Source organism: Vigna radiata, chromosome 5 (genome assembly GCF_000741045.1).
Source record: "Vigna radiata var. radiata cultivar VC1973A chromosome 5, Vradiata_ver6, whole genome shotgun sequence".
Lineage (NCBI taxonomy): Eukaryota > Viridiplantae > Streptophyta > Magnoliopsida > Fabales > Fabaceae > Vigna > Vigna radiata.
The window spans coordinates 34,500,449-34,526,796 of record NC_028355.1 but is presented as its reverse complement, the minus strand read 5'-3'; the positions used below and the strand labels follow the sequence as shown (position 1 = coordinate 34,526,796).

At 26.9% G+C, this 26,348-nt stretch overlaps 1 protein-coding gene and 1 non-coding gene across 2 annotated transcripts; both read left to right on the top strand.

Moving 5' to 3' along the window:
* The first annotated feature begins 3,857 nt into the window (after positions 1–3,857).
* Positions 3,858–8,514, top strand: LOC106760979 (2-alkenal reductase (NADP(+)-dependent)). The gene is made up of 6 exons (XM_014644440.2): positions 3,858–3,928; positions 4,050–4,495; positions 4,582–4,748; positions 7,689–7,771; positions 7,958–8,084; positions 8,152–8,514. The coding sequence occupies exons 2-6, from the start codon at positions 4,078–4,080 to the stop codon at positions 8,404–8,406; spliced, it is 1,050 nt and encodes a 349-aa protein (XP_014499926.1). The 5' UTR covers positions 3,858–3,928; positions 4,050–4,077; the 3' UTR covers positions 8,407–8,514.
* Positions 3,883–3,956, top strand: TRNAN-GUU. Its single transcript has one exon. It is a non-coding gene; the product is annotated as a tRNA-Asn (tRNA).
* Positions 8,515–26,348: the final 17,834 nt, after the last annotated feature.

The following is a 26,348-nucleotide window of genomic DNA, read 5'->3' as shown; positions in this document are numbered from 1 at the left end:
ATAAGATCTATATTATTTTGTTAAATTATTTCAAACATAAGATTTCAAAACTTTAAATCTATATACACATTTCCGGTTCTTAATCAACTTATAGTATTTATAAAGTTAAATGGGAAATATCTATTTGGATTCTAAATTATTCAAAAATCATATAAAAAATTTAAAAACTATCTTTTATCTTATTACGTGACTATCATATGATCTCGATTAAACAAGTATTTTAAAATAAAATAAATTAGATAGACTTTTTTTCGCATGTTTAAATTTATTTATATATTAAATAAAAATAAAAATTATAAAAAATCTAAAGAAGAAAGCTTTATAAATTAATTTTAATTTGTGAAAAAAATAACTTTATATTATGAGCTAAAAATATTTATAAAAATGATGTTCATATATTAAAAAAACAAGCGGAAATAACTTCCTTTATCTATTTGAAAACCATAGAAAAAATAAAGATGAACATGAATTAAAAAAAAAAAAAAAACATGAAAAAGAGAATCCTTCCTTAAGTTGACAGGGGGAAAATAAATCTTGCACATTTTATTTTTCAAAATCACTTTTGATATTCTTTTTAGTGTCTAATCTTAAATGCAAATTTAGTCCTTTAATTATTTGAAATTATGTAATTAATTAAAGCAAGTTTTGTTAGACTTTCTCAATCTAATATCAAGAATTTCTAGTTATAGGTAATTTCATTTTAATTGTTTAAAACATTTTTAATAAGATGATTCGTATATGTTCTTGTAACAAATATTTTGGTGTACTAATAATGATTTTATCTTAAGTGTATTAAACAAAACAGTAGACAATCATTCAGTTATTACATAATTATAAAGAGATTACTTGTAAAACCCCATTTATTTTAAAAGTGGTGGAAGTATAAGAATAGTAAGACTCGATTATTTTAATATTAAATGGTTTTATTATAAATAGTTTTGTTATAAACAACTTTCATCATTTTAAAACGTATCATTTATTTACAAACCACTTTTTTAGAGTTTTTTACCATCTCTCTAAAAGTTCTAACTCCTGAGTCATCTCTTTAACGATCAGGAGGTGCTTAATCGATCATGACGAAGAGGTGCATTTCTAGCCGATCAATTTCTGTTATAGAGCAAGTAAGTTTCAATTCTTTTTTCCTCTCTCGTTCCTTATCTGTTTTTGGAAGAAGAAAGTGTTGTTGCATGTGTAATCTTGCTTCTTCTGCTAATTCTTGGTTAATCTAAAGTCCTAAGGACTCTGTCCGCTTCCAATTTGGTGTTTCATAGGTTCATATAAAAATTACTTGATTTTCAAGCATTCAGTAGGAGGTTTTAGAGTCAGACAGTTTATTGCGAGGTAAGGAAAACTAGTCTTAGTCTTAGATTTATGATTGTGGTTTAAATTTAGTATTTCTCTTGATGATAACTTGATTTAAGTGTGAAATTTGTTATGTTGTACTAATATTCTTGGTGTTTAGGTGATGATCATGATGGTGTGATGTTGGAATGTTTGGTATGATATGTTTGTAATGTTTCTACTGTTATTATTGTGTGTGGTGAAGTTGTTTTATGGTTTGAAACTGAATTCAAAGTAATTGGTGTAAAGAGGAGTTAATTTTTAGCGTTTTAAGGTCAAAAATAGAGGTTTTTTATGAGTGACTTTAAGAGATAGGTGTTGGGGAGAGAAAACGAGTGTTTTAAAACTATCATAGGATCATTTGAGACTTGTTAGAAGGGTTGTTTGATTGAAATCTGATATTGGACAACGAGGAGGTTCATTGTTGAGGTTTTAAGAGTACTTTAGTGTAACAAAAATGGAGTTTTAAGTAGTGAGATTTTGAGTTATAGGTTTTGGATCAAATTTGTCAGTTTAGAGGTTATTGGTAAGTCATTTATGAACTATTAGAGTCATTAAATCACCTAAAAATGGACTAGAATGGGTAGAATGAGATTTTGGTCTCTAAGTTGAGAATTAAGTGTCTCGTTATAATCTGTTAATTATTAGTTTAAGATAGGTTCTACATTTTGTTTAAGTCTAAAATAGTTTATAATTCAATCTAAGAGTGTTAGAAATTGATAAAAGTGGTTAGAAGTAATAATGAGTGGTTTAGAAGTACTAATTTTGCAGTTTTTAATGATGTAGAATTATGTAGGCTGGCTGGGCAAACAGAATTGGCTAATTGGGAGACCAGCTCACCTAGCATGGGAAGCTTGTTGTTTTTGCTTTAGTTGGATGATTAGAATTGGCTAGTTGGGCGAGTTTTTGGGGTTTTAGTAGAGAGTTACAATGGCTGAGCGAGCCAATCTAGCTGCGCGAGCATAACTGACTAGCTGGACGAGCCACTTCGCTTAGCTTGGGAAGTTTGTTGTTTTGCCTCTACCTAGGTGAGTAGAGTTTGTTAGTTGGGCGAGTGGATCTGTTTTCTTAAGTGTTTTTGAATCTTTTATCTATATATAAGGTTTTAAAATATATACTGGTTTGTTGTATGATCTGTAGAAATTTATATAACTTATGTTTGAATGAAAGAAGATGTATAAGAGTCCTAAGGAATATAGAAGTGAAAGGGAACATGTATATGATTTCAAATGGTTTCAAAGTTATAAGGTTAGTTCCAAGGTGGAACTTCTTGGTGTGGTTCAAGTGTGTTAGAATGAATGCAAGTGGCTCAGTCTTAGGAGTTTTCATGACACTCTAATGCTCATACATTTTCATATAGAGAGGTTTGACGCATGTGGTGAGAGTAGCAGGATGTCTTAGTCTAGGTGCTTCCAAAATGGCCTATGATACGGTACAAACTAACCTTGTGATGTATGGTAGGGGCTTTTCAAAATAGCAGTGGTCACTATAAGTGCATAACTCGACATTCATTCTAAGTCCTTAAAATCAGTTTAGGTCTTTGTAGGCCAAGATGCTTGAGTTGATCTATATTATGTATATGATTATTAAGTGAAATGTTTTAATATATATGATGTATTGTTTTTTAATATAGCTTACCCTTTTGCTTGTGATTGTGTTTGTATGTTCTTTACTTCTTCTCTTTGCTATGATCATTCTGTAAGTGTGAGCTGAAGGAGATGAGATCGTTTTGGAACAAGCCTTGAATGTAGATGTTGCGGATGCTTAGTTTTCTTTTAGTTTTATTCTTGTAGATAGTTTTGATTATAGATGATTTGTATATATAAAGTCTCTTTTATTGTTATTAAATAACTCTAATAACTTTATATTTTCGCTTGTCAACTGATCTATTATATTAAATGTAATGACTATTGTACAATATAATGTTATATTTTAGAATGTTATATTATTTAATCACAACCTGACATAATAAATCTTATCACGTAAGACAAAATATTCAAGATGTGAAATCTAATACATGGCAATTTTTTATTTTTAAATTTAGAAGACCATCTAAAAGAGGTTTTTAACATAACAAACTAACCATTTATCAAATGCATGCTAATTTTTATGCTGTTGGTATAGAAAAATGTTGCTGAACATAAAAGTTATTTTATACATAATAAATTGAACGTAAAAAAATATTATTAAAAGAATACACACATCTAAGCTGTTGATAATGAATAAAACAACAGCACACAACAGTTTTATATCATGAAGTCAATGATGGACACATCTTTCTATACATAACAACTAACACTCTTACCAAAAATTATACGACATGTTTCCTTTTTAATTATACAAATAAAATCATATATTTTAGGCGATAATTAAATTTAAATTCATTTTCTATAAGTCATGTATATTCGTTTGAGAATAATATAAATTTCTTCACATACTCAATTCATTTACTGTATTCCATGAATTCAAATAAATACATAAATTGCAACGAAACAAAGTTTATAAGATTTCTATAAAGTAAAACATTAGTAATCAACAGCAGCTGGAATAGCTCAGTTGGTTAGAGCGTGTGGCTGTTAACCACAAGGTCGGAGGTTCAAGCCCTCCTTCTAGCGATTTTGTTTTCCTCTTTTTTACAATCTTTATGATAATTTATTTCTTGTTTTTCCTTTATTCACAATATTTATGATAATTTATTTGTTTGTCAGATCCAAATCGCGTGCAGTGAGGAAAAAGATGGGTGGAGTTGTAGAAAGCAGGGAATGGTACTTAGCTGCATATTCACCGGAGGGTGTTCCAACCTCGGATAATCTCAAACTCCGAACCGTCACTCTCTCACTAGCCTCTCATTCAATCCCCGACCACCACGTCTCCCTCCAGATTCTCTTTATCTCCGTCGACCCATACCTCCGCACCCGACTCACCGGCACCGTGGACGGCCTCTTCATTCCGCAATACCAACCCAACCAGGTGATTACAGCGTATGCAGTTGGGAAGGTAGTTGGATCTAAAGACAGCGAGTACAGGGAGGGCGATCTAGTCTTAGCCCCTTCTGCTCCGGTGGCTGAGTACTGTATCGTTCCTTCCTCGAGTATACTTCGGAAAATTGACTCTGCTAGTGGAATTTCGTTGCCGGATTATCTAAGTGCCTTAGGTATTTATGCTTAATGAAAATCAGAAACGCAATTGAGGAAGCACCTAGGAATTATTACAAATTATTGAATGTGATTATGCGTGCAGGAGTACCAGGGTTTGCGGCATGGGTGGGAATAGTGGTTCTGGGAGACCCGAAACCCGGCTCCAATGTGTTCATATCTGCTGCCTCCGGTGCGGTTGGTATGAGTGCTGGACAGTTAGCTAAGATCCGTGGTTGTAGAGTCATCGGAAGCACTGGTTCAGATGATAAGGTAATTTAATTTCCCAAATCTTCTTTTTCTTTTTCACATTTTTTAATTTTACTTCACAATCCACGTGCATTTTCTTTTTATTTCAGCATACAGCTAATTTTTTTATTTTATATATTTTAAAAATAAAAGGATAATGATATTTTAACTACTTTTTTTTAATAATTTTTTTACAACAGGACGTATCACTATTTTATTAGTCTGTTTGAATTTATTTTATAAAAATATTTAAAACAGACCAATCACAAATTATCACGTATATGTTGATAAAAAATTGTGAAAAAAAATTATATTAAAAAGACTTTTTCTAAAATAAAATGGGCAGAATCAACAAGGTTTTCAAAGAAATCTTTATTTCATTTTTTTTCTTTGTGCTTTTGAGATACTTTTTAATCCTTCCTGTGGATAATATTATTTAAAAATATTTAATTGTTGCTCCCGGCGTGTCATCGTCAATGTCCCACCACTGAGAATGTCTGGTTGTGGTAATTCACGTTTCAAAACTTTCAGATTCGAATCATTGAGGAGATTTATAATATAATATAAAAAAATGTCACTGTTTATTTATTTGAATTTATTTTTTTAAAAAAGAATTTATGAAAATGATTTACTTCCAGTTTTGTGATACATTTAGTTGGAGACAGATGTCTAATACTTTATTAACATAAATAAACTTGTTTGCTCTCTCACTTTACTTTTTCTGACTTTAGAGGAATTTCAATTCTAAATGAATGATAAAAATTTATTTGCAATGCTTTAAAATTTGACATTTCCTCCTATCAAGTCACCCTCTTCAACTTTAATTAAACTGTGTAATTACTTAGATAAAATAATTGAAATATAACTCCATTTTTTATTGATTCAATTTTCAATTAAAGTTTCCAAAAAAGTGTTACTGAAAATAAATATTCGGGGGACCTTTTTCTCGTACACTAATAAAAAATAAAATATAAACTTATTAAAAAGAATAATTATCAATAAAATATATAGAAACAGGACTGAATAAACAATTTACTTTTACTAATTGTTATAATTATATGATAAAAAACACTTTCCGTCTTTTATCATGATTCTTATTGAGAATATTTTATTATATACTATAGAAATTAAAAATTGTTAGTAAGTATAAAAATAAAAAATTTAATAGGTAAAAATTATATATATAAAAAATTGCATAGATAATTCGTAACATTAAATATTATAAGTATTTTTTCGTTTGGTGGATTTGGAATTCTTTATCCGTTTTTTACAAATATGATTCAATTTACTTTTAAAATTATGAATTTAATTCTGATTTTAAATTAATTATTAAAAGGACTAAGTCTTACTTTGCAATTAGAACTTTTTTTTGAAAATTTTGTAAAATGCATAAATGACTTCTGAATAATATTTAAAGTCATACTCGTGAAGTTCCTTTCTCTGAAGAATAAAATTAATTAATCTCGAGAATTAACTTCAAAGTAAGTTGTAATACAGTTAAACAACTTCTGTCATATAATTAGACTTTATTTTGAGGTTAATTCTCATGGTTAACTAAGTTTAATTTTTAAAAAAATTATATAGGACTTAGCTTTTTCGGTAAATAATTTAAAATCAAATCTAGATCTGTAATTTAAAAAATAAATTAATCTAAAAAACCTTCTTTATCTCGTGATCGGGTCAATTTCCACATTAAAAATAAAAGATTGTAATCTTATATTTTTTTTTTCTTTTATGGTCACCAATAATCATCCATGATTCGATTTTTAAAGGATGTTGGTCATTTTCTTTGGACCTTATTGATAAAAGCCTTAATTTCATAGACAGGCCAGTTTTCTGGGCCTATTATAGCAGTGTCACCAAATCGGGCTAGTTTGCTGACTGAACTCACTTTCAATTAAAACTATTGGGCTATATTGTGATAATAATTAATTTTAGACTTAATAAAGTTTGATGTATAAATTTTATTAAATATTTTTTTTTTTTGTATATTGAGTATTTAAGTTTTTACATTTTCAGTTAATATTTTTGTTAATTAAGTAGTGTGGCTGATATTTTATTTTATCATCTTATTTATTTCTATTTTTACATTAAGAGACACGAAGTTTTGTAATTAATGTAAACCAATATTTATTTAATATAAAATAATAAATAATTTTATTTTAATTAATTATTATATAATTTTATATTAATTATAAAATCTCATATCTTTTAGCATATATACACAAATAAGAAATATAACAAGACAAGATAATAATTAGTAAGTTAGTCAACGAAAAAATTAAATTGAAGGTATTGAATTAAAAAATATACAAATTTTAAGTAATTTAATAGATAAAAATAGTTAATATAGACTCAATTAATAATATCCAAATTTATTGAGGTTTAAAACTTAATTAAAAAGAAAAACTATTTTAAAAAGAGCGATGATATAAAAGATATAGATTATTTAGAAATCATATTTAAACAGAAGTTTGTAGATAGGGAAAATATTTATGCATCTGTAGCGAATTGTTACACTGTTATCATATTACAGTATTTCATAGATAGTTTGTGTTGACTTTCGTACAAATTACCTTCAAATTAGTTTACACACAGTATAGAAATCAACCTCTATTACTTTTAATAGAAACTAATATTTACACTCTACAATATCGAAACTAAAGTCTAGTTACTTTTTATGACTGGTACTTCATTGACACGGGTGGTCTATTTAATCAAAAGATAATTTATTTTATAATCTTATAAAAAATTGAAATTTAAAAGCTTAAATTAACTATTATCCTCAAACCCTTGATTATTTATCATTGTCCTAAAATAAAATTGTTCATAGTTATTCATTCTCATTTATATTTATTAAATTAAAATAAAGAATTGGTGGGTAAGTCAAGTTATGAAGGTGGAGTTACATTGGGTTAACAAAAAGAGTTCAACTCATATATAGCTCAATGGTTGGTTTCTCAGGTGAAGCTCATCAAAGAAGAATTTGGTTATGACGATGGATTCAACTACAATAAGGAATCAGATTATGATGCAGCTTTGAGCAAGTAATCCATTGCTCTCAATTTGATTCTTTAAAATTATGTGTGAATGCTTTTTTAATTGTCGTTTAATAATACTTGAATGTTTGGCATTGCTGTTGAGATTCTAAATTCTAAATCTTAAATCCTAAATCCTAAACCTTGCATTTACACCTGAGGTTCTGAAATAACATTTGATATGTAATTCTTCAGATACTTTCCGGATGGCATTGATGTGTACCTTGATAATGTTGGCGGTAAAATGCTTGAATCTGTTCTTAACCATGTGAACAAACATGCAAGGATACCACTTTGCGGGATGATATCTCAATATAACAAGGTGAGTTTATGTTACTAAGCATATGGAAGTTTTGGTTTTTAATAACTAAGAGTTGATTATGGAGCAGGTTTGGACGGAAAGAGAAGGGGTAAGGAACCTGTTGAATATGGTGGGGAAGGAGGTCAGGATGGAGGGCTTCATGCTTGAATCATATTGGAATCGTTTTGGAGATTTTGCTAAAGATATGGAAGGATACATAAAAGAGGGAAAGGTTACGTCCAAGAACAAAATAAATCTTGGAATTCACAGCTTTTTGGATAGCTTAGCCTCCCTCTTTACCAGCTCTAATATTGGAAAAGTTGTTGTTCAACTTAATAATTAACCAACTTTCTCTAAAACATCTACTTATAATATCTATTAAAAAGTGAATTTTAAGTTTAATTTAACTTAAAAAAACTAGTTTATAAAATAAAATTTGTATCTGCTTATATACGATCTTATTCATCACCAGATATTTATGTCTGCCATATTTCACTGCTCCGTAAGACCGAGGATTAAGTTGACAATTTACTCTATGTTTTAAGTTTCTATTATAGGATTATTTTAGTGTTCTTTAATTTTACAATACTGCTGATTGAAAATAGTGTTCAGTCTTTAATATTTTAAAAATATGTGTATTAGAAAAAGGAGAATGATATTTTGACACCATTTTTTGACACTATTTTGACACTGCACACGTGTCAAAATGTGATTGGACGATTTCAAATTAAAAAAACTGAAACAAAGGTATATTTGGAAGAGAAAAACCAAAGTTTGTTTTTTTAATTTGAAATCGTCCAATCACATTTTGACAAGTGTGCAGTGTTAAAATGGTGTCAAAAAATGGTGTCAAAATATCATTTTCCTTATAAAAAAGAGTTATAAAATTGGTTTAGAAATTAAAAAGGAGAGTGAAAGATTCATATCTACGTGACAGATTGAGTGCCATCTTAGATGATCTATATTTTGAGTTTCAGCTCAATCAGGTATATTATGCAATAATCGTAATAACCTTGAATGCTGGAACACTTTAACATACTATGTTTGAAGTATAGTTTGTCTCTATTGTATTAACTCAAAATCACATCACTTTTATTTATTTGGTCTAATATTAATAGGTTAAATGAGTTTATTTATCTAAATTTTAAAAATAAAAATAAAAATAAAACATTTAATTTTGTAATTTTTTATATTTAACAAGACATAATAATAAGTTAAAATTAAGTTTTCACAACTAAAACTCAAACATGTCATATAATACTTAATGTGTAATGATTTTAAAATATTACACTGAGTTACTTCTCATAGTAAACTTGAACTTTGTAATTTTGCAAGGGTTTTGACACTTCATTACTTTCATATCCAATAATTTAAATTATATTTTAATTAAATAGCTTAATTTCAATATATTGTTATTATTAAAATTTACCGATATTATAAGATTTAGAAGAAAGCGGTTTTCCATATAGAAAGGAAGTTGAAAAGAAAAATAATATGATATTGTAGAGCACAAGTGTTACATTTGGATTAAAAAGTGGATTCTTTAGCGGAATTTGAGTTGTTTCCTTGCTTTCCACATGTTATGGACACTTTCACTCATGCAATCTATGTGATTTTAAACTGCAATTACTACTATTATATAAACATTTTCCTCTTGTCCTATTTTCTATGTATATTGAAAATTATTACATCAATTATATATAAAATTTATCATATATATTAATAAGCATAAATTAAAATTTATTTTTGTAAATTAGTTTTATAAAATTAGATTAGATTTAAATCTGCTTCAAATAATATCAAAATCAATATAAATTTATTGCAATGTGGTTGTTAATTTATGTGTTAAATATATTTTTAGTCTTAATAAAAATTAGAATTAAGTCATGTTCAAAATTTATGATCAATTTAGTTTTTATTTTTATAATTGTATAAATATAGTTATTTTAACTTAATTTTATTAAGTTAATTTCATTTTTAAAGATGTTTTTAAATTAATATTAAAGTAAAAATATGTTAAACCGAATAAATAACTCAAATCTAATCATAAAAGATATTTAAAACGTCAAATAAACTTTATAAATATAGTTAAAAAGACTAAATACACTTTATAAAGTTGGAAAACTAAATTAAATTAAAATTTTGAAGAGAAATTATTTTTAATTTTCATTGAATTACTTATTTAATCTTTACTTTATTGTATTTCTTATTATTAGCTACTCATAAATTTATGAAGATTGGCTAAGAATTCTACAACAATTAAAAATAAAATATATTTATAGTATATAATCAAAATATACAGACTTCACTTTATAAAGTTTGTAATATAAAATTAAAAAATAAATATAACTTATGTGTTAGGGCTATTTGTTTTGTTTAAGGTAAGTTCTGTGAATACAGATATGTGAATAGAGAAAATGAAAAAAAAAAAAAAAAGTCCTTCTCAATTTAAAAAATAACGAGGAAAGTTGGTAATCAATCCTACAATATCGTAATTGCTCTCCTTTTTTAATTCAATACACAGTCCAATTAAATTTTGCCCTCTTCTTACTGCTACAAACATTATATAAATATATTAGTTTATCTCTTTTTTTATTCAAATAAATATATTATATATAATATTTGTAAAGATTAGATATTTCTTTTTCTTAATTTTTGATGAAAAATTAGAATTAATTTATTTTTAGAACTTTAGTTCAATTTATTCTCTCAATTTTAGAGATACGTGATTCCTTTTAACTAATTTTTTTTAAAAAAATTATTTATAATATTTCATACACATTTCATTATAAACTTAATAAAATTTAGTTAAAAAAATTAAATCTATATATATTTTTAAAATTGAAAAACTAAATTGAACTAATTTTTTTTTAAAAAAACTAATTCTAATTTTTAATGTAAATTAAAAAACCAACAACATATTTAACCTTATATATAATAATAATAATAATAATTAATATTATTATAACAATAATTGTTACAATTATAATAATTAATAATTATTATAATAATAAAAATTATCGTAATTAACATTTCATTTTAATATAATTAACATTAATTATATTTTATTTTAAATTACTTTTGTAATTAAGAATAAAATTGTCATATTTTATTTTTATTAACTATTATTTTTATAATTTATTATACTCATTCGACAATACACAAATTTTTACAAATTTTTATTTTAAATTCATTTAAATCACATAATCTTTCTTTTATTCTAAATAGTTCCATTATTTCTCTTTTTTTTTTTCTAAATATATTTTTCTAAGTCCATCTTCAAATTCATACTTCAATGATGAGCACAAGAATAAAAGCAAAGAAAAAGTGAAAGTTGATTTCACAATTATTTATTGAATCACAAACTGCATAGAAAGTAGTAACTGATTTTAGCAGTTTATGGAGGTAAAGTGATTGTGATTTGTAATACTTTTAGATCCGTAAATATGTCATAGGTTAAATAGATTCGGTGGTCCTTATTTTTGCTCGTTTTCGTTAAGTAAGAATCTATATTTTCAAAATGATCAACTTGGTCTTTGATTTTGAAAAATTAGAACAATTAAATTTGTTCCGTTAACTTCTCTAGACGGTGTTAAAAATTGTGTTTGCTGACAGGGGATGTGTCATTTTCAAACACGTGTCACATAACAACTTTATGACGTGAACTTAAATTATTTATTTAGCATTAAAATTAAAAAAACACGTGGTGGTTCTTCTTCTTCGTCCTTCTCGAGCTGCTTGTTATTGTGAATGCTTTAAGGTTTTGAGTTTCCAACTTGCTCCTCCATCACCAACAAGAGAAAAAGATAGAAGTTAGTCAGCACCAACTTTAGCTCCATCCTTTTTCTTTTGGGTAACCACTTCCACTATCCTTGAAATATGGATTCAGTTCCTTAGGATTTGTTTTCTTTGGCTGTAAAAAAAAGAAAACAAATATGCCCTTTTATCACCATACATTGGCTCAGAATAAAAGACGAAGACAAGCTGCAAACTGTATGACAATGTTTAATACAAACCACAACAAATGGAAGGGCAGCTCAACTATCGGAATTTCAACAAAGAAATTAAAACATTGTTATCCAGCACTTTTATCTCAAACAAAATCAATATATCAATAATGAAATAAATAAAATAATATAATATATTTCTCCTACAGAAGAAGGCCAAATAATCAAACCATTTTATCTTTAGGAGGCATTAGCTCACCATGTCACTGCCTAATACATTCTTTTAGTTTTGTTTTGGAAAATACCTTATCTTTTTTCCCATTTCCCATTCCTCTTTTTGGAGTACCCATTAACCATTTCCCCCAATCCTCAACTTCTCTTTGAACCATTGATAGCCATTGTGGTGGTGCGTTTTCCCTGCAACTATCACACAGTCACACTCCATCATTTTTTCCATCATTTTTTGTTCTACCTAAACTTGCAAAGAGGAATGTAAGTCAAAAATCCTCACACCTTTGATCGCAAATCCCAACATTCCTCAACATTTTTTTGTCACAAAACCATCAGCGTACCTATCAGAGCGAGATACCAACCCGATAAAAAACAGAGAATAGAGTAATAGGAGAACCCATCGTCAGCGGCGACGATGCCAGTCGCCGACAGCGTCTCCAGCATCGGTAGCAGCTGTGAGAATGTGTCATAGGAAGTGAAGAGGAACGAGAAAGGAAGACTTGGCGGTGTGACCGGCGGTGACTATGGCGATGAACGGTGTCGCCGGTGACGCACTGATTGAAGGGAAGGGCCTCATGGTTAGAGATGGCAACGGGTCGGGTCGGGTACGGATAGTGCCTACCCGCAACCCGACCCTTAGATAAAATCCTACCCGCTACCCGACACGCTACCCGCCGGGTACCCGTTTAAAAAATATATGGCGGGTATTTTAAAACCCGCGAGTACCCGCGGATACCCGCAAAAAATAAAAAAAAAAAAATTTATAAATTTTAAAATAAAATTTAAATAAAATTACAAAAAATATATATAATATAATATAAATTAAATTAAATATAAATTAAATTAAATATAAATTAAAATTTAATTTTAATTAAATTTAATATAATAATATATAATTTTATTTTATTTTTAGTTAAATTTAATTAAAAATATATATAAATTATTATTTTTTATTTATTTTTTGCGGGTAACGGGTACCCGCGAGTCGGGTGGTGTACTACCCGTACCCGACCCGTTTAGAAGCGGGTATTAAAATACCCGCTACTCGTTACCCGCGGGTAGTAAATATTCACGGGTAGTAACTACCGGCCGCGGATTTTACCCGCGGATACCCGTACTTGCGGATTTTTTTGCCATCCCTACTCACGATGGTTGGCCCGACGGTGGCAGCGACACCCATTTTTTATTGCAGAAACTTTAGGTTTTCTGCTCACGGGATGGGCAAACCCCTTTTCATTTTTCTTTGATTTTAAAACCTAAATAATTTAAGTCCTCCTATTATCTGTCACGTCTTTTTAAATGACAGCTCATCTAGCCAGCAAGTAAGATATTTGACGCCGTCTAGAGAAGTTAACGGAATGGACTTAATTGTTCTAATTTTTCAAAATCAGAAACTAAATTGATCATTTTAAAAATACAGGGACCTACTTGAAGAAAATCAACAAAATTAAGGACCATCGAATCTATTTAACCAAGAAATAAAGTAGAAACAGTGAATGCTAACGTCACTACAATTTCCTTTATATATTTTTTTTAAGATAATAATATTTTCACACTAAAAAATTTTGTACTCGTATTTAACATTATTTTTATTTTTATTTTTCATAAATACAAATTTCCATTTGTGTTAGAACCAGTTTGTGTTTACAATAGATTGTCAAATTCTAAATATACTCTTTTAATATGTTATTATATATATATATATATATATATATATATATATATATATATATATATATATATATATATATATATATATATATGTGTGTGTGTGTGTGTGAAAAAACCTTTTGTAAAAGAAATTAATCTATATGTTGTTTTATATCTTTACTAATTCAATATATCTCTGTTAAACTAATAAATACAGTGATTGTCATTAAGAATATATTGTTTAGTAAGTATAAATACTAAATTAAAATCTTTTCATTCTTTCAATTCTTAGATAAAGATTGTAACAACTCGTTCATCTATATTTAATAATAATAAATATATCTTTTAAATTAATTGTCGTATGTACATTATGTTTTATCGGTTAATTTTACCAAGTCAATTATCAATTATTAATTAAACGGTGTAAATTTAAAATTTGTACATTCTGTTTTATTGATTAATTTTAAACTGTTAGTAATTAATTAAACAGTCTAAATTTCAAAATTGTTGACATATTGAATCGATATCCTTTTCGTTGCCGACTCTAGGTCAAACTATTTTTGACTGAGTTTCTCTTAGTCGATCATCTGAACAGAGCTTCTTTGGAGAGTCATCCTGCATCAACCTCTTATATATTATTCGTGACTCACCACCTTAATGTAACAACATAATCAATTGTAATATTGTTATATCAACAATGATAATGACAAATCAACTTGATAACTTCCCTATAAATAAAACTCTAAAAATCACTTTCAAATACATGTAACATTTCATTAATATTACATTGATTGATTATTTATTAACTTTAGTATCAAAATAACCTGTATAGATATGATTTTTTGTGTTAGTCTTTATATTAGATTGTCAAACGCGCATTTTTGTTAGCAATTTTATTCATGATTTTTTTTTTATATACTGTTTCAATATGTTATTTTATATATATGGAAAAACCTTTTGTAAATAAAATTAATCTATATATTGTTTTATGTTTTTACTAATTCAATAATTTTTAATTCAATTAATAAATACAATTATTGTCATTAATAATATATCGTTTAATATGTTGGAACAATTTTCCAAGAACTAGGGAAACAAGATGAATAAAAATGTAGACTTGATATATTCTTTTAGGCGTGAATACACACTTTTCTAAAAACAATATTTTGTCCCTTATAAGAGTGAAGGGGATCACGAAATCTAAGATACAAAGAAGAAATACAACAATGATACTCACTCTTAGTATTACCATTAAACAAGAATATGTTTCTCAGAAATTGATTTGTGTGTTAAGAGTATAACCGAATGAATTTCAGTAGAGTACAGGATCCCTTTATATAGATGTTGATCAAGCATCTTTCAAATCCAAGAGATACGAGATTCTCATTAGTTACATCTCTTCATGAATAATTGTAACTCTTCACTTTTCATGAATAATTATAACTTATGGTAATTTTTCATGAATCTAAAAATTGTCCCTAATACTCTTAAATTCTAACATAATAGGTATGAATATTAAATAAAAAACTTTTCATTATTTTATTTCTTATATAAAGATTGGAACAAGTCTTTCATCTATATTTAATATTAATAAATATTTCTTTTATATTAATTGTCGTATGTACATTATGTTTTGAGTTAATTTTAACAAGTCAATTATTAATTAAACCGTCTAAAATTCAAAACTAGTATATTATGTTTTATTGATTTATTTTAAATAGTCGGTTATTAATTAAACGGTTTAAAATTTCAAAATTGTTGACGTCTTGAACCGAGATCCTCTTGGTTGGCTACTATGGGTTGAACTCTTCTTGGCTGAGTTTCTGTTGGTCGACTCCTCTTAGCCAAACTTTGGCCAGCAATCCTGCATCAACCTCTTAGATATTACCTGTAACTGACCATCCTAACAACATAATCAATTGCAATATTAATATATCAACAATGATAATGACAAATCAAATTGATAATGTCCTTGTAAATATAGCTCCAAAATATCACATTCAAATACATGTAACGTTTCATTAATATTATATTGATTGATTAATTATTAACTTTAGTATCAAAATAACTTCTTTAAATATCATTTTTTATGTTAGAACCAGTTAGTCTTTACAATAGATTGTCAAAAGCGGATTTTTGTTACAATTTCATTCATGATTTTTTTTTTCTATATACTGTTTTAATATGTTATTTTGTATAAATGGAAAAACCTTTTGTAAATAAAATTTATCTATATATTGTTTTATGTTTTTACTAATTCAATATATTTTGTGTTGAATTAATAAATACAGTTATTGTCATTAAGAACCTATAGTTTAATAGGTATAAATATTAAATTAAAATCTTTTCATTCTTTTATTTTAAGATAAATATTGGAACAACTCTTTTATTTATATTTAATATTAATAAATATTTCTTGTATATTAATTGTCCTATGTACATTATTTTTTATCAGATAATTTTACCAAGTCAATTATTAATTAAACGGTTTAAATTTCAAAACTTGTATATTATGTTTATTGATTAATTTTAAATCATAAGTTATTAATTAAACGGTTTAAATTTCAAGACGGTTGACATCTTGAACCTAAATCCTTGTGGTTGACTATTCTAGATTAAATTCTTCTTGATTGAATTCCTCTTGGTCGACCACTCTAAGTCGAACTTCTTTGACAAGTCATCCTACATCAACCTCTTAGATATTACTTATGACTAACCGTCCTAATCTAACAATATAATCAATTGATATATTATTATATTAACAATGATAATGACAAATCAGCTTGATAATGTTCCTATAAATATAGCTTTAAAATATCACCTTCAAATGCATGTAACATTTCATTAATATTATATTGATTGATTAATTATTAACTTTAGTATCAAAGTTCCTTGTTTAGATGTATTTTTTGTGTTAGAACCAGTTTGTCTTTACAATAGATTGACAAACGCGAATTTTTGTTGTAATTTTATTCATGACTTTTTTTTTTCTATATACTGTTTTAATATGTTATTTCATATATATGAAAAAACCTTTTGTAAATAATATTAATCTATATATTGTTTTATGCTTTTACTAATTCAATATATCTCTGTTGAATTAATAAATACATTTAGTGTGATTAAGAATATATCATTTAATAGGTATAAATACTAAATTAAAATATTTTCATTCTTTTATTTCTTAGATAAAAGAACAACTCTTTCATCTATATTTAATAATAATAAATATTTCTTTTATATTAATTGTCGTATGTGTATTATGTTTAATCAGTTAATTTTACCAAGTCAATTATTAATTAAATAGTCTAAACTACAAAACTTGTATATTAGGTTTTATTGCTTAATTTTAAATCGCCAGTTATTAATTAAACGGTCTAAATTTCAAAACTGTTGACATCTTAAGTCGAGATTCCCTTGGTTGGTTATTTTGTGTTGAACTCTTCTTGATTGACCACTCTAAGCCAAATTTCTTTAACCAACCATCCTGCATCAACCTCTTAAATATTATCTGTGACTGACCATCCTAATCTAACAATATAATCAATTGCAATATTATTTATTATATTAACAATGATAATGAGAAACCAACTTGATAATGTCTTTATAAATATAACTCTAAAATATTTCATTAGTATTATATTGATTGAGTAATTATTAACTTTAGGATAAAATAACTTGTTTAGCTATCATTTTTTGTGTTAGAACCAGTTTGTCTTTACAATAGATTGTCAAACGCGGATTTTTGTTACAATTTTATTCATGATTTTTTTTCTATATACTCTTTTAATAATGTTATTTTATATAAATGAAAAAAACTTTTGTAAATAAAATTAATCTATATATTGTATTATGTTTTTACTAATTCAATAGATCTGAATTAATAAATACAGTTATTGTCATTAAGAACATATCGTTTAATATAAATACTAAATTAAAATATTTTCATTCTTAACTCTTTGGTCTATATTTAATATTAATTAATATTTCTTTTATATTAATTGTCCTATGTACATTATGTTTTATGAGTTAATTTTAACAAGTCAATTATTAATTAAATAGTCTAAATTTTCATTAGTGCAAAAACGCTGTTTAATGTCGGTTAATTTGGGAATTTAACGTCACTTTCACATTCGACGTCTAAACGGGTAACGTCTATGGGACGCCGGAATTCCTCAGAACCGACGTCCAACTCAACGTCGGTTACAGATATCCACCGACGTCTCTATAGACGTCTGCTTAAACACACGTCGACGTCTAATTACTCTGTATAGACGTCCTCCTATGATTAAACCGACGTCAACATGAATATATAAAGAGGTTTAAAATTGCACTAACCAACGACTATGTTGTTAGAGATGTCGGTCATGACTTTAACTGACGTCTAAGAACAATTTTGTGTTTTAGTGCAGTTTTGATCCAGGCTTTCGGTAGCATTGTGTAACATTCTTCTCTCGCTAGTTTCCTCACAAAAAAAGCTTGCGTCTTTTGAATCCTCTAGTCCTTTCAACCCAAAACCGAATCTGGGTCCATGACTACTTCCCATTAATCAACCGCAACAGAAAAAAATTACGGTGTCGAGAAGTAGACAAGGACCTAGGTTCCATTTTGGGTCGGAAGAACTAGAGAACTCAAAAGATCGTCACTCTTCTTGTGAGGAAACCAGCAAAGGAAGAATGTTGCACTATGTTACCCAAAAAGAGGATCAAAACTGCACTAAAACACAACACAAAGAAAACAAATTTTAATCAGTTCAACGACAAGATAATCAATAAAAAAACTAAAGAAAGTTTAAACGGGTAGCATAAAAATAAACCATGAACCTGGGATGCAAGAGAGAAAAAGGAGAGGACGAAGAAAATGACGATATGAGAAACGACAACGCAATGCAGCAAGAGATAAACAGTAGAGGAGAAGCAGAGAAAAAAGAGAAGAGATGAAGACGCGATTGAAACTGAATTTTGAGAAGAGTCCGCGGTCTATTTAAAATGAAATGGGGCGTCGGTTGCTCCAGAAACTGACGTCTAGGAACTTGAAAAGATTGACGTTTTGGTTTCCTGTCAGGGAAGTTAACGTCGGTGCCCCTAACAGACGACGTCTACAACCCTCGAATTTGGTGAAAATAAAGGAACGTAGACGTCGGGGTCCCTCGAAACTGACGTCTACAAGGAACGTAGACGTCGGTGCCCAATTTTTGTCTTCCCACATTCCAGACAGACCTTAGACGTCGTCGTTTGACTATATGACGTCTAATTGCCTGGGGTATTAGGTGAACATCATTAATTGTATCCCAATGGACGTTGCTTTTTCACGGGATCCGACGTCTATTCGACGTCTAAAGCTGAACCGGTTGACGTTTGATTTTCCTGTCAGTGACGTAGACGTCGGTGCCCTTTCCAGCCAACGTCTAAGCTCCTGAAAATGTCGACGTCAATGGACTGTCTTATCACATACCTCAGGCAATTGGACGTCAGTTTGTGGGAGGTCCGACGTCTATGATGTCATAAACGTTGCCTGACATCGAAACTGACGTCTAGTTTTCCAATTTATTTATAATAATGCCACCGTGCATTAGTAGACGTCGAATTTTCACAAAATGGACGTCTAAGGGGTGACGTTAAACAACGTTTTTGCATTAGTGTTCAAAACTTGTATATTATGTTTTATTATTTTATTTTAAATTTCCAGTTATTAATTAAACCCTCTAAATTTTAAAAATGTTGACATCTTGAACCGAAATCCTTTTTGTTGGCTACTATGACTTGAATTCTTCTTGACTGAGTTTCTGCTGATCGACCACTCTGAATCAAACTGTTTTGGCCAGCCATCCTGCATCAATCTCTTAGATATTATCACCCTAATCTAACAACATAATCAATGACAATATTATTATTTTAACAATAAAAATGACAAATCAACTTGATAATATCCCTATAAATATAACTATAAAATATCACATTCAAATACATGTAATGTTTCATTAATATTATATTGATTGATTTATTATTAACTTTAGTATAAAATGATTTTTTTAGATATCATTTTTAGTGTCAGAACCAGTTTGTCTTTACAATAGTTGTCAAACGCGGATTTTTGTTTCAATGAAATTTTTTCTATATACTGTTTTAATATGTTATTTTATATAAATGAAAAAACCTTTTGTAAATAAAATTAATCTATATGTTTTTTTATGTTTTTACTAATTCAATATATCTCTGTTGAATTAATAAATACTGTTATTATCATTAAGAACATAGGTATAAATATTAAATTAAAATCTTTTCATTCTTTTATTTCTTAAATAAAGATTGGAACAACTCTTTCATCTATATTTAATATTAATAAATATTTTTTTTATATTAATTGTCCTATGTACATTATGTTTCATCAGTTAATAATTTTTATCAATCACATATTGACACATAATCAATGTTCAAATGTTGTAAAAAAAATGTTGTCTAAATATCATTATTCTTAATTAAATGGTCTAAGTTTCAAAACTTGTATATTATGTTTTATTGATTAATTTTAAATTGTCAATTATTAATTAAATGGTCTAAATTTTAAAACTGTTGACATCTTGAATCGAGATCTTCTTGGTTGACTACTCTGAGTTGAACTCTTCTTGACTGAGTTCTTCTTTGTCGACCACTTTGAGCCAAATTTATTTGACCAGTCATCCTGCATCAACCTCTTAGATATTACTCTTGACTGACCATCCTAATCTAACAAAATCAATTTATATATTATTATATTAACAATGATAATTACAAATTAACTTGATAATATCCATATAAATATAGCTCTAAAATATTACTTTCAAATACATGTAACATTTCATTAATATTATATTGATTGATTAATTATTAACTTTAGTATCAAAATTACTTGTTAAGATATCTTTTTTGTGTTACAACCAGTTTGTCTTTAAAATAGATTGTCAAACGCGGATATTTTGTTGCAATTTTATTCATGATTTTTTTTTCTATATACTGTTTTAATATGTTATTTTATGTATATGAAAAAGCCTTTTGTAAATAATATTAGTCTATATATTGTTTTATGCTTTTACTAATTCAATATATCTCTGTTGAATTAATAAATACAGTTATTGTGATTAAGAAAATATCGTTTAATAGGTATAAATACTAAATTAAAATATTTTCATACTTTTATTTCTTATATAAAGATTAGAACAACTCTTTCATCTATATTAACATTAATAAATATTTCTTTTATATTAATTGTCGCATATACATTATGTTTCATCAGTTAATTTTACCAAGTCAATTATTAATTAAACAGTCTAATTTACAGAACTTGTATATTAGGTTTTATTGATTAATTTTAAATCTCCAGTTATTAATTAAATGTTCTAAATTTCAAAACTGTTCACATCTTGAACCGAGATCCTTTTGGTTGGCTACTTTGGATTGAACTTTTCTTGACTGAATTTCTCTTGGTCGACCACTCTGAGCCGAACTTCTTTGACCATCCATCTTGCATCAACTTCTTAGATATTATCCGTAACTGACCACAACATAATCAATTACAATATTATTATATTAACAATAATGATGACATATAACTTTATAATGTCCCCATAAATAAACCTCTAAAATATCACTTTCAAATACATGTAACATTTCATTAATATTATATTGATCAATTATTTAATTTTAGTATCAAAATAACTTGTATAGATATCATTTTTGTGTTAGAAATAGTTTGTCTTTACAATAAATTGTCAAACGCGGATTTTGGTTGCAATTTTATTCATGAATATTTTTCTATATACTGTTTTAATCATGATTTTATTCATGATTTTTTGTTGCAATTTATTGTATATATACGAAAAACCCTTTTGTAAATAAAAGTAATCTATATTTTTTTTTTTGTTTTTACTAATTCAATGTATCTCTGTTGAATTAATGAATACAGTGATTGTCATTAAGAATATATCGTTTAGTAGGTATAAATACTAAATTAAAATCTTTTCATTCTTTTATTTCTTAGATAAATATTCGAACAACTCTTTCATCTATATATTAATATTAATAAATATTTCTTTGTACTAATTGTCGTATATACATTATGCTTTTTCGATTAATTTTAAATAGTTAACTCTCAATTAAACGGTCTAAATTCCAAAACTTGTACATTACGTTTTATTGGTTAATTTTTTGGTTAATTTTAAAGAGTCAGTTATTAATTAAACGGTCTAAACTTCAAAACTGTTCACATCTTGAACTGAGATCCTCTTGATTGGTTATTCTGAGTCGAACTTTTCTTGGCCGAGTTTCTCTTGATTGACCACTCTGAGCTTAAGTTCTTTGGTCAGCCATCCTCCATCAACCTCTTAGATATTAACCGTGACTGACCATCCTAATCTAACAACATAGTCTATGACATTATGTTATTTTAACAATGATAATGACTAATCAACTTGGTAATATCTCTATATATAGATAAAAAACTATGTGTCTAAAAAATATTTCTGTTTTAGCGTGATTTGAAATATTTTTATTTTGACACTTATTCCAGTTTAATATAAAGGTTATGAATATATATATATATATATATATATATATATATATATATATAAAATAATTTTTAACTGTTTTTCTTATACATACATTTTTATCTTTTTATTTTTACAAATATAATTAATTTTGTTAATTTAGAAAATAATTATCCGTTCTTGTAATACAATTACAATTTAGTAAAAGTTAGTTCTTTTAAAATGTATAATCAATTTCGGTATAAATTTAATAACATTATTTTATTTTAATAATTATTATAATAATAGTTAACTTCTTAAAGAACATTAAAAATATATTTATTTAATTATCCATATAATATATATATATGAAAGATAATGAGGACATGTGTCTTTGTTTCTTACTTTCTTAGGTTTGTGTTACTGAAAAACAAAAATAGAGCAAAACAATTAAGTAAAAGTTTCAAACAAAAGTAAAATACAATTCAGAGTTTCAAACAGTTAACTAAACTGTTAATAAAAAAAGAGTTTAGTTTTTTTAAAACTGAACTAAAAAATAGTATAATTTATTGTTTATAAAATTAGTTTAGTCTTTATAGTAAAAAATAATATAAATAATTCATAATTTATTATAATTAAGTTAATTATGTCCAGTACTGATACCAACCACAGGCCAATATATGAAACATCATGTATTCTTAAACTATAATATGAAACTCTCATATTAATGTAAAAATTGAGAATATTTTTTCTTTAGAAAACTTAGAAGACGCTCAAAAAATATGGAGACATGTAATTAGATGCCTCGATTAAGAAATAACTTGGTTTTCTTACTACTCTAAAGGTCAATATACTTATTATAATAATAATATTTTGAATTGTTATAAAAGAAAAACCTTATATCTCAAGTCAAGAAGGAATAAATTGGATTAATCATTTTTAGCAATCTTTTTGAAATCTTTTTGAATTTTTGACTTTTTTAAAATCAATAAACAAAGAATAATAAATCAACTAAGTAGAGAAAGATAAAAACACAAACAATCTATATTTGTTGGGTTATCACAAGTAAATCTAGTCCTTCTTTAACAACTTTAAGGAAATCCACTATAATGATTGAGTATACAATGATACAAAGACAACCCTCTCAATGCACTCCTCTCACCATTCAAAATCAAAATAGCATCACAAGAGATTAACACACTCAATCTCTTACAAATACCAAGATCTCTTAAACCTGACTTTACTCATACAGGTATATAATACAAATTGTTTGAAGAACTTGATTTTAAACCACTCCTCAAAGTGCAGATTTAATCAGTAATGTCTTGAATGAATCCTTGTTGTTTAATCACCAAGAAAGCTTTGATTCCTCCAAGAATCTGTCTTTGAGAACACCTGTACACAAATTCAGAAGATTTACCAGTATTTGAAAATGTTAACATTATGGAAACATATGTCTAAAGTCACACATACAGGATTTTAAAATTCTGTCGCAATATAATTGATTATGTTATTTATGTAATCTATTGTGCTTTTTCTGTGTTTTAACAGATTATCCTATGTGTACAATCGGTTATTTCATGACTTATATCTATGACTTCTTCTTCTCACAGTTTTAACATATTAGGCTAAGTGTGTAATGGATTAGACTAAGTTCTCTATTTTAATCGATTATGAAATTTATGTAATCGATTATTTCAACACATAACCATATTAGCTATCCATTTGTCATCCTTAACATAATATCTCACTTATATAATATATTATGACATTTTCTCTGTTTTAATCGGTTATCTAACTTATATAATCGATTATAACATAACAGTTTTTCTCTGTTAGCTTTCTAAGTGATCTGGCTATATCTACCAGATTATATAGCTTATTTAATCGATTATTTATACCGTAAATAAGATTTTTTATCTGTTTTAAACTTGATTCATTCAACATTAATGTAATTACATATCTTATCATAAACATAATAAAGATAAAACATTTGTTATGTCATTTGTTATACAAGAAACCATAATTAATCAACTTATTGTTCATCGTCAACAACTAATATATATATATATATATATATATATATATATATATATATATATATATATAAAGAGGTCAAGCTCCCCTATCAATATAAACATTAAAATTATTCTTGTTACATTAAAAAATAGTTTAAATACTATTAATCCATTTCAAATAATTACAGATTATTACTTCAAAATATAGTCATCTTTGTTTGTGTATATATTATTTCTCTAATAATATTTTTATTCAAATTAATATATATATTGAAATTATATGTAAAGGGTGGTCATGTGGAACCTCGATGCACTTTTAATACATTTTTATAATAGTCTTTTTATCATGTTATAATTTATGAAAAGGTAAAAAGTATTCCATAATCATAAGTTACGTATAGAAAATATAACTTTTCAATAATCTTTAGTTAATAACAAAGAATGTTTATTAACGTTTCTTTTCTTAATTTTAGGCGGTGTTATGTGAACACAAGAATTGTTTTCTTGGTGTTGAGTAGAAAAGACGTGTACAGTTTATTTATTTTATTTTATCACATCAGTTATTTATATATTTTATCACTTCAGTTATTATGTATGTGTTTAAGAGAATTTCTAAAAATAACTATTACATAATAGATATATGTTCTGCAATTTATTTTAATATTTATATTGAGAATAATTTATAGAGAAAAACTTATAAGTTTTACACAGTCGTTTCTTATAGAAAAAAAATCATTCGATAACAATTAAGCAGACTTTAGATGAGTTTGTTTGTGTTTTTTTAACAAAGTATTTATTTAATAAGCTAAGCAGTTTTTTTGCTTTTTTTCTACATGTATAAACAAATTTGTATTCATTTTAACCAATAAAAATACATTCACTGCATGTTTGTTCACATTTGTAATGATAACAAAAAATAATAGAGATATAATTATTAAAGTAAATATAAATATTTTTTATAATCTTATTGTAGATACTTTTTGTTCATCAATACTTAATTATAAATAGTTAGCTTGGTTTTAAAAAAATATTTAAATGTAAAAAAGGGTTGAATTGAAAAATAAAAATAGTTAAATTTAAAAACATTCACCCGCAAGATAAAATTGGTAAATTATAACTTATTAAACGATAAATTTGAAACGGAAAACAGTGTGTACGCAAAAAAATATGAATTTTCTTTATATGATAATCTAGATAAGACAATTATGTTTACACATACTTACCTACCTTTATTAATGTTTTAAAAATTTAATATGTTTTTAGTTTTAAAATTTAACATAAAAATTTAAATTTATTATTTTTTTCAAACGATACAGTAAAGCTGTCAAAACGGGTAACCCGGCTCGATCCGGCCCGGCTCACCACGGGTTGGTCACTTAGTGAGCCAACCCAACCCGACTCATTTATTAGCGAGTCAGAAAAATTTGAACCCGGTTCGACCCACCACGGGTTGGTGGATAAACGGGTTGACTCACTAGCCATTTAATTACAATTTTTTTAAATAAAAAAATTACAAACTTTTTATATTCAAATTTAAACAAATTTCACTCCAAAAAACGATGTTAAACTGAAAACAATTCAAAATAATAATAAAAAGTACAATATAATCTAAATGTCATCAAAAAAACAAACACAAAAATATATTCATCATTTTTGTGTTCCTTATCCATTTACAATATTAGAATCTTGAATAGATAAATCTATAATATTTTCTTTTCTCTTGAATGATAGCACCGTAAATGAGAGTAAGTTCCGTGAGATTGATTTGTGAGAGTAGAGGTTACTTTTTTGGTATACACAGTGAGTGAGTGAAGAGAGTATTTTATTTTGTAGGGTTTCATAAATAAAATAGTAAATTAAAAAAGGTAGGCGGGTTGGCGGGCCAATCCGGCCCCCACGGGTTCAACCCGCGTGAACCAGGTTTAAATGAGTCGGGTTG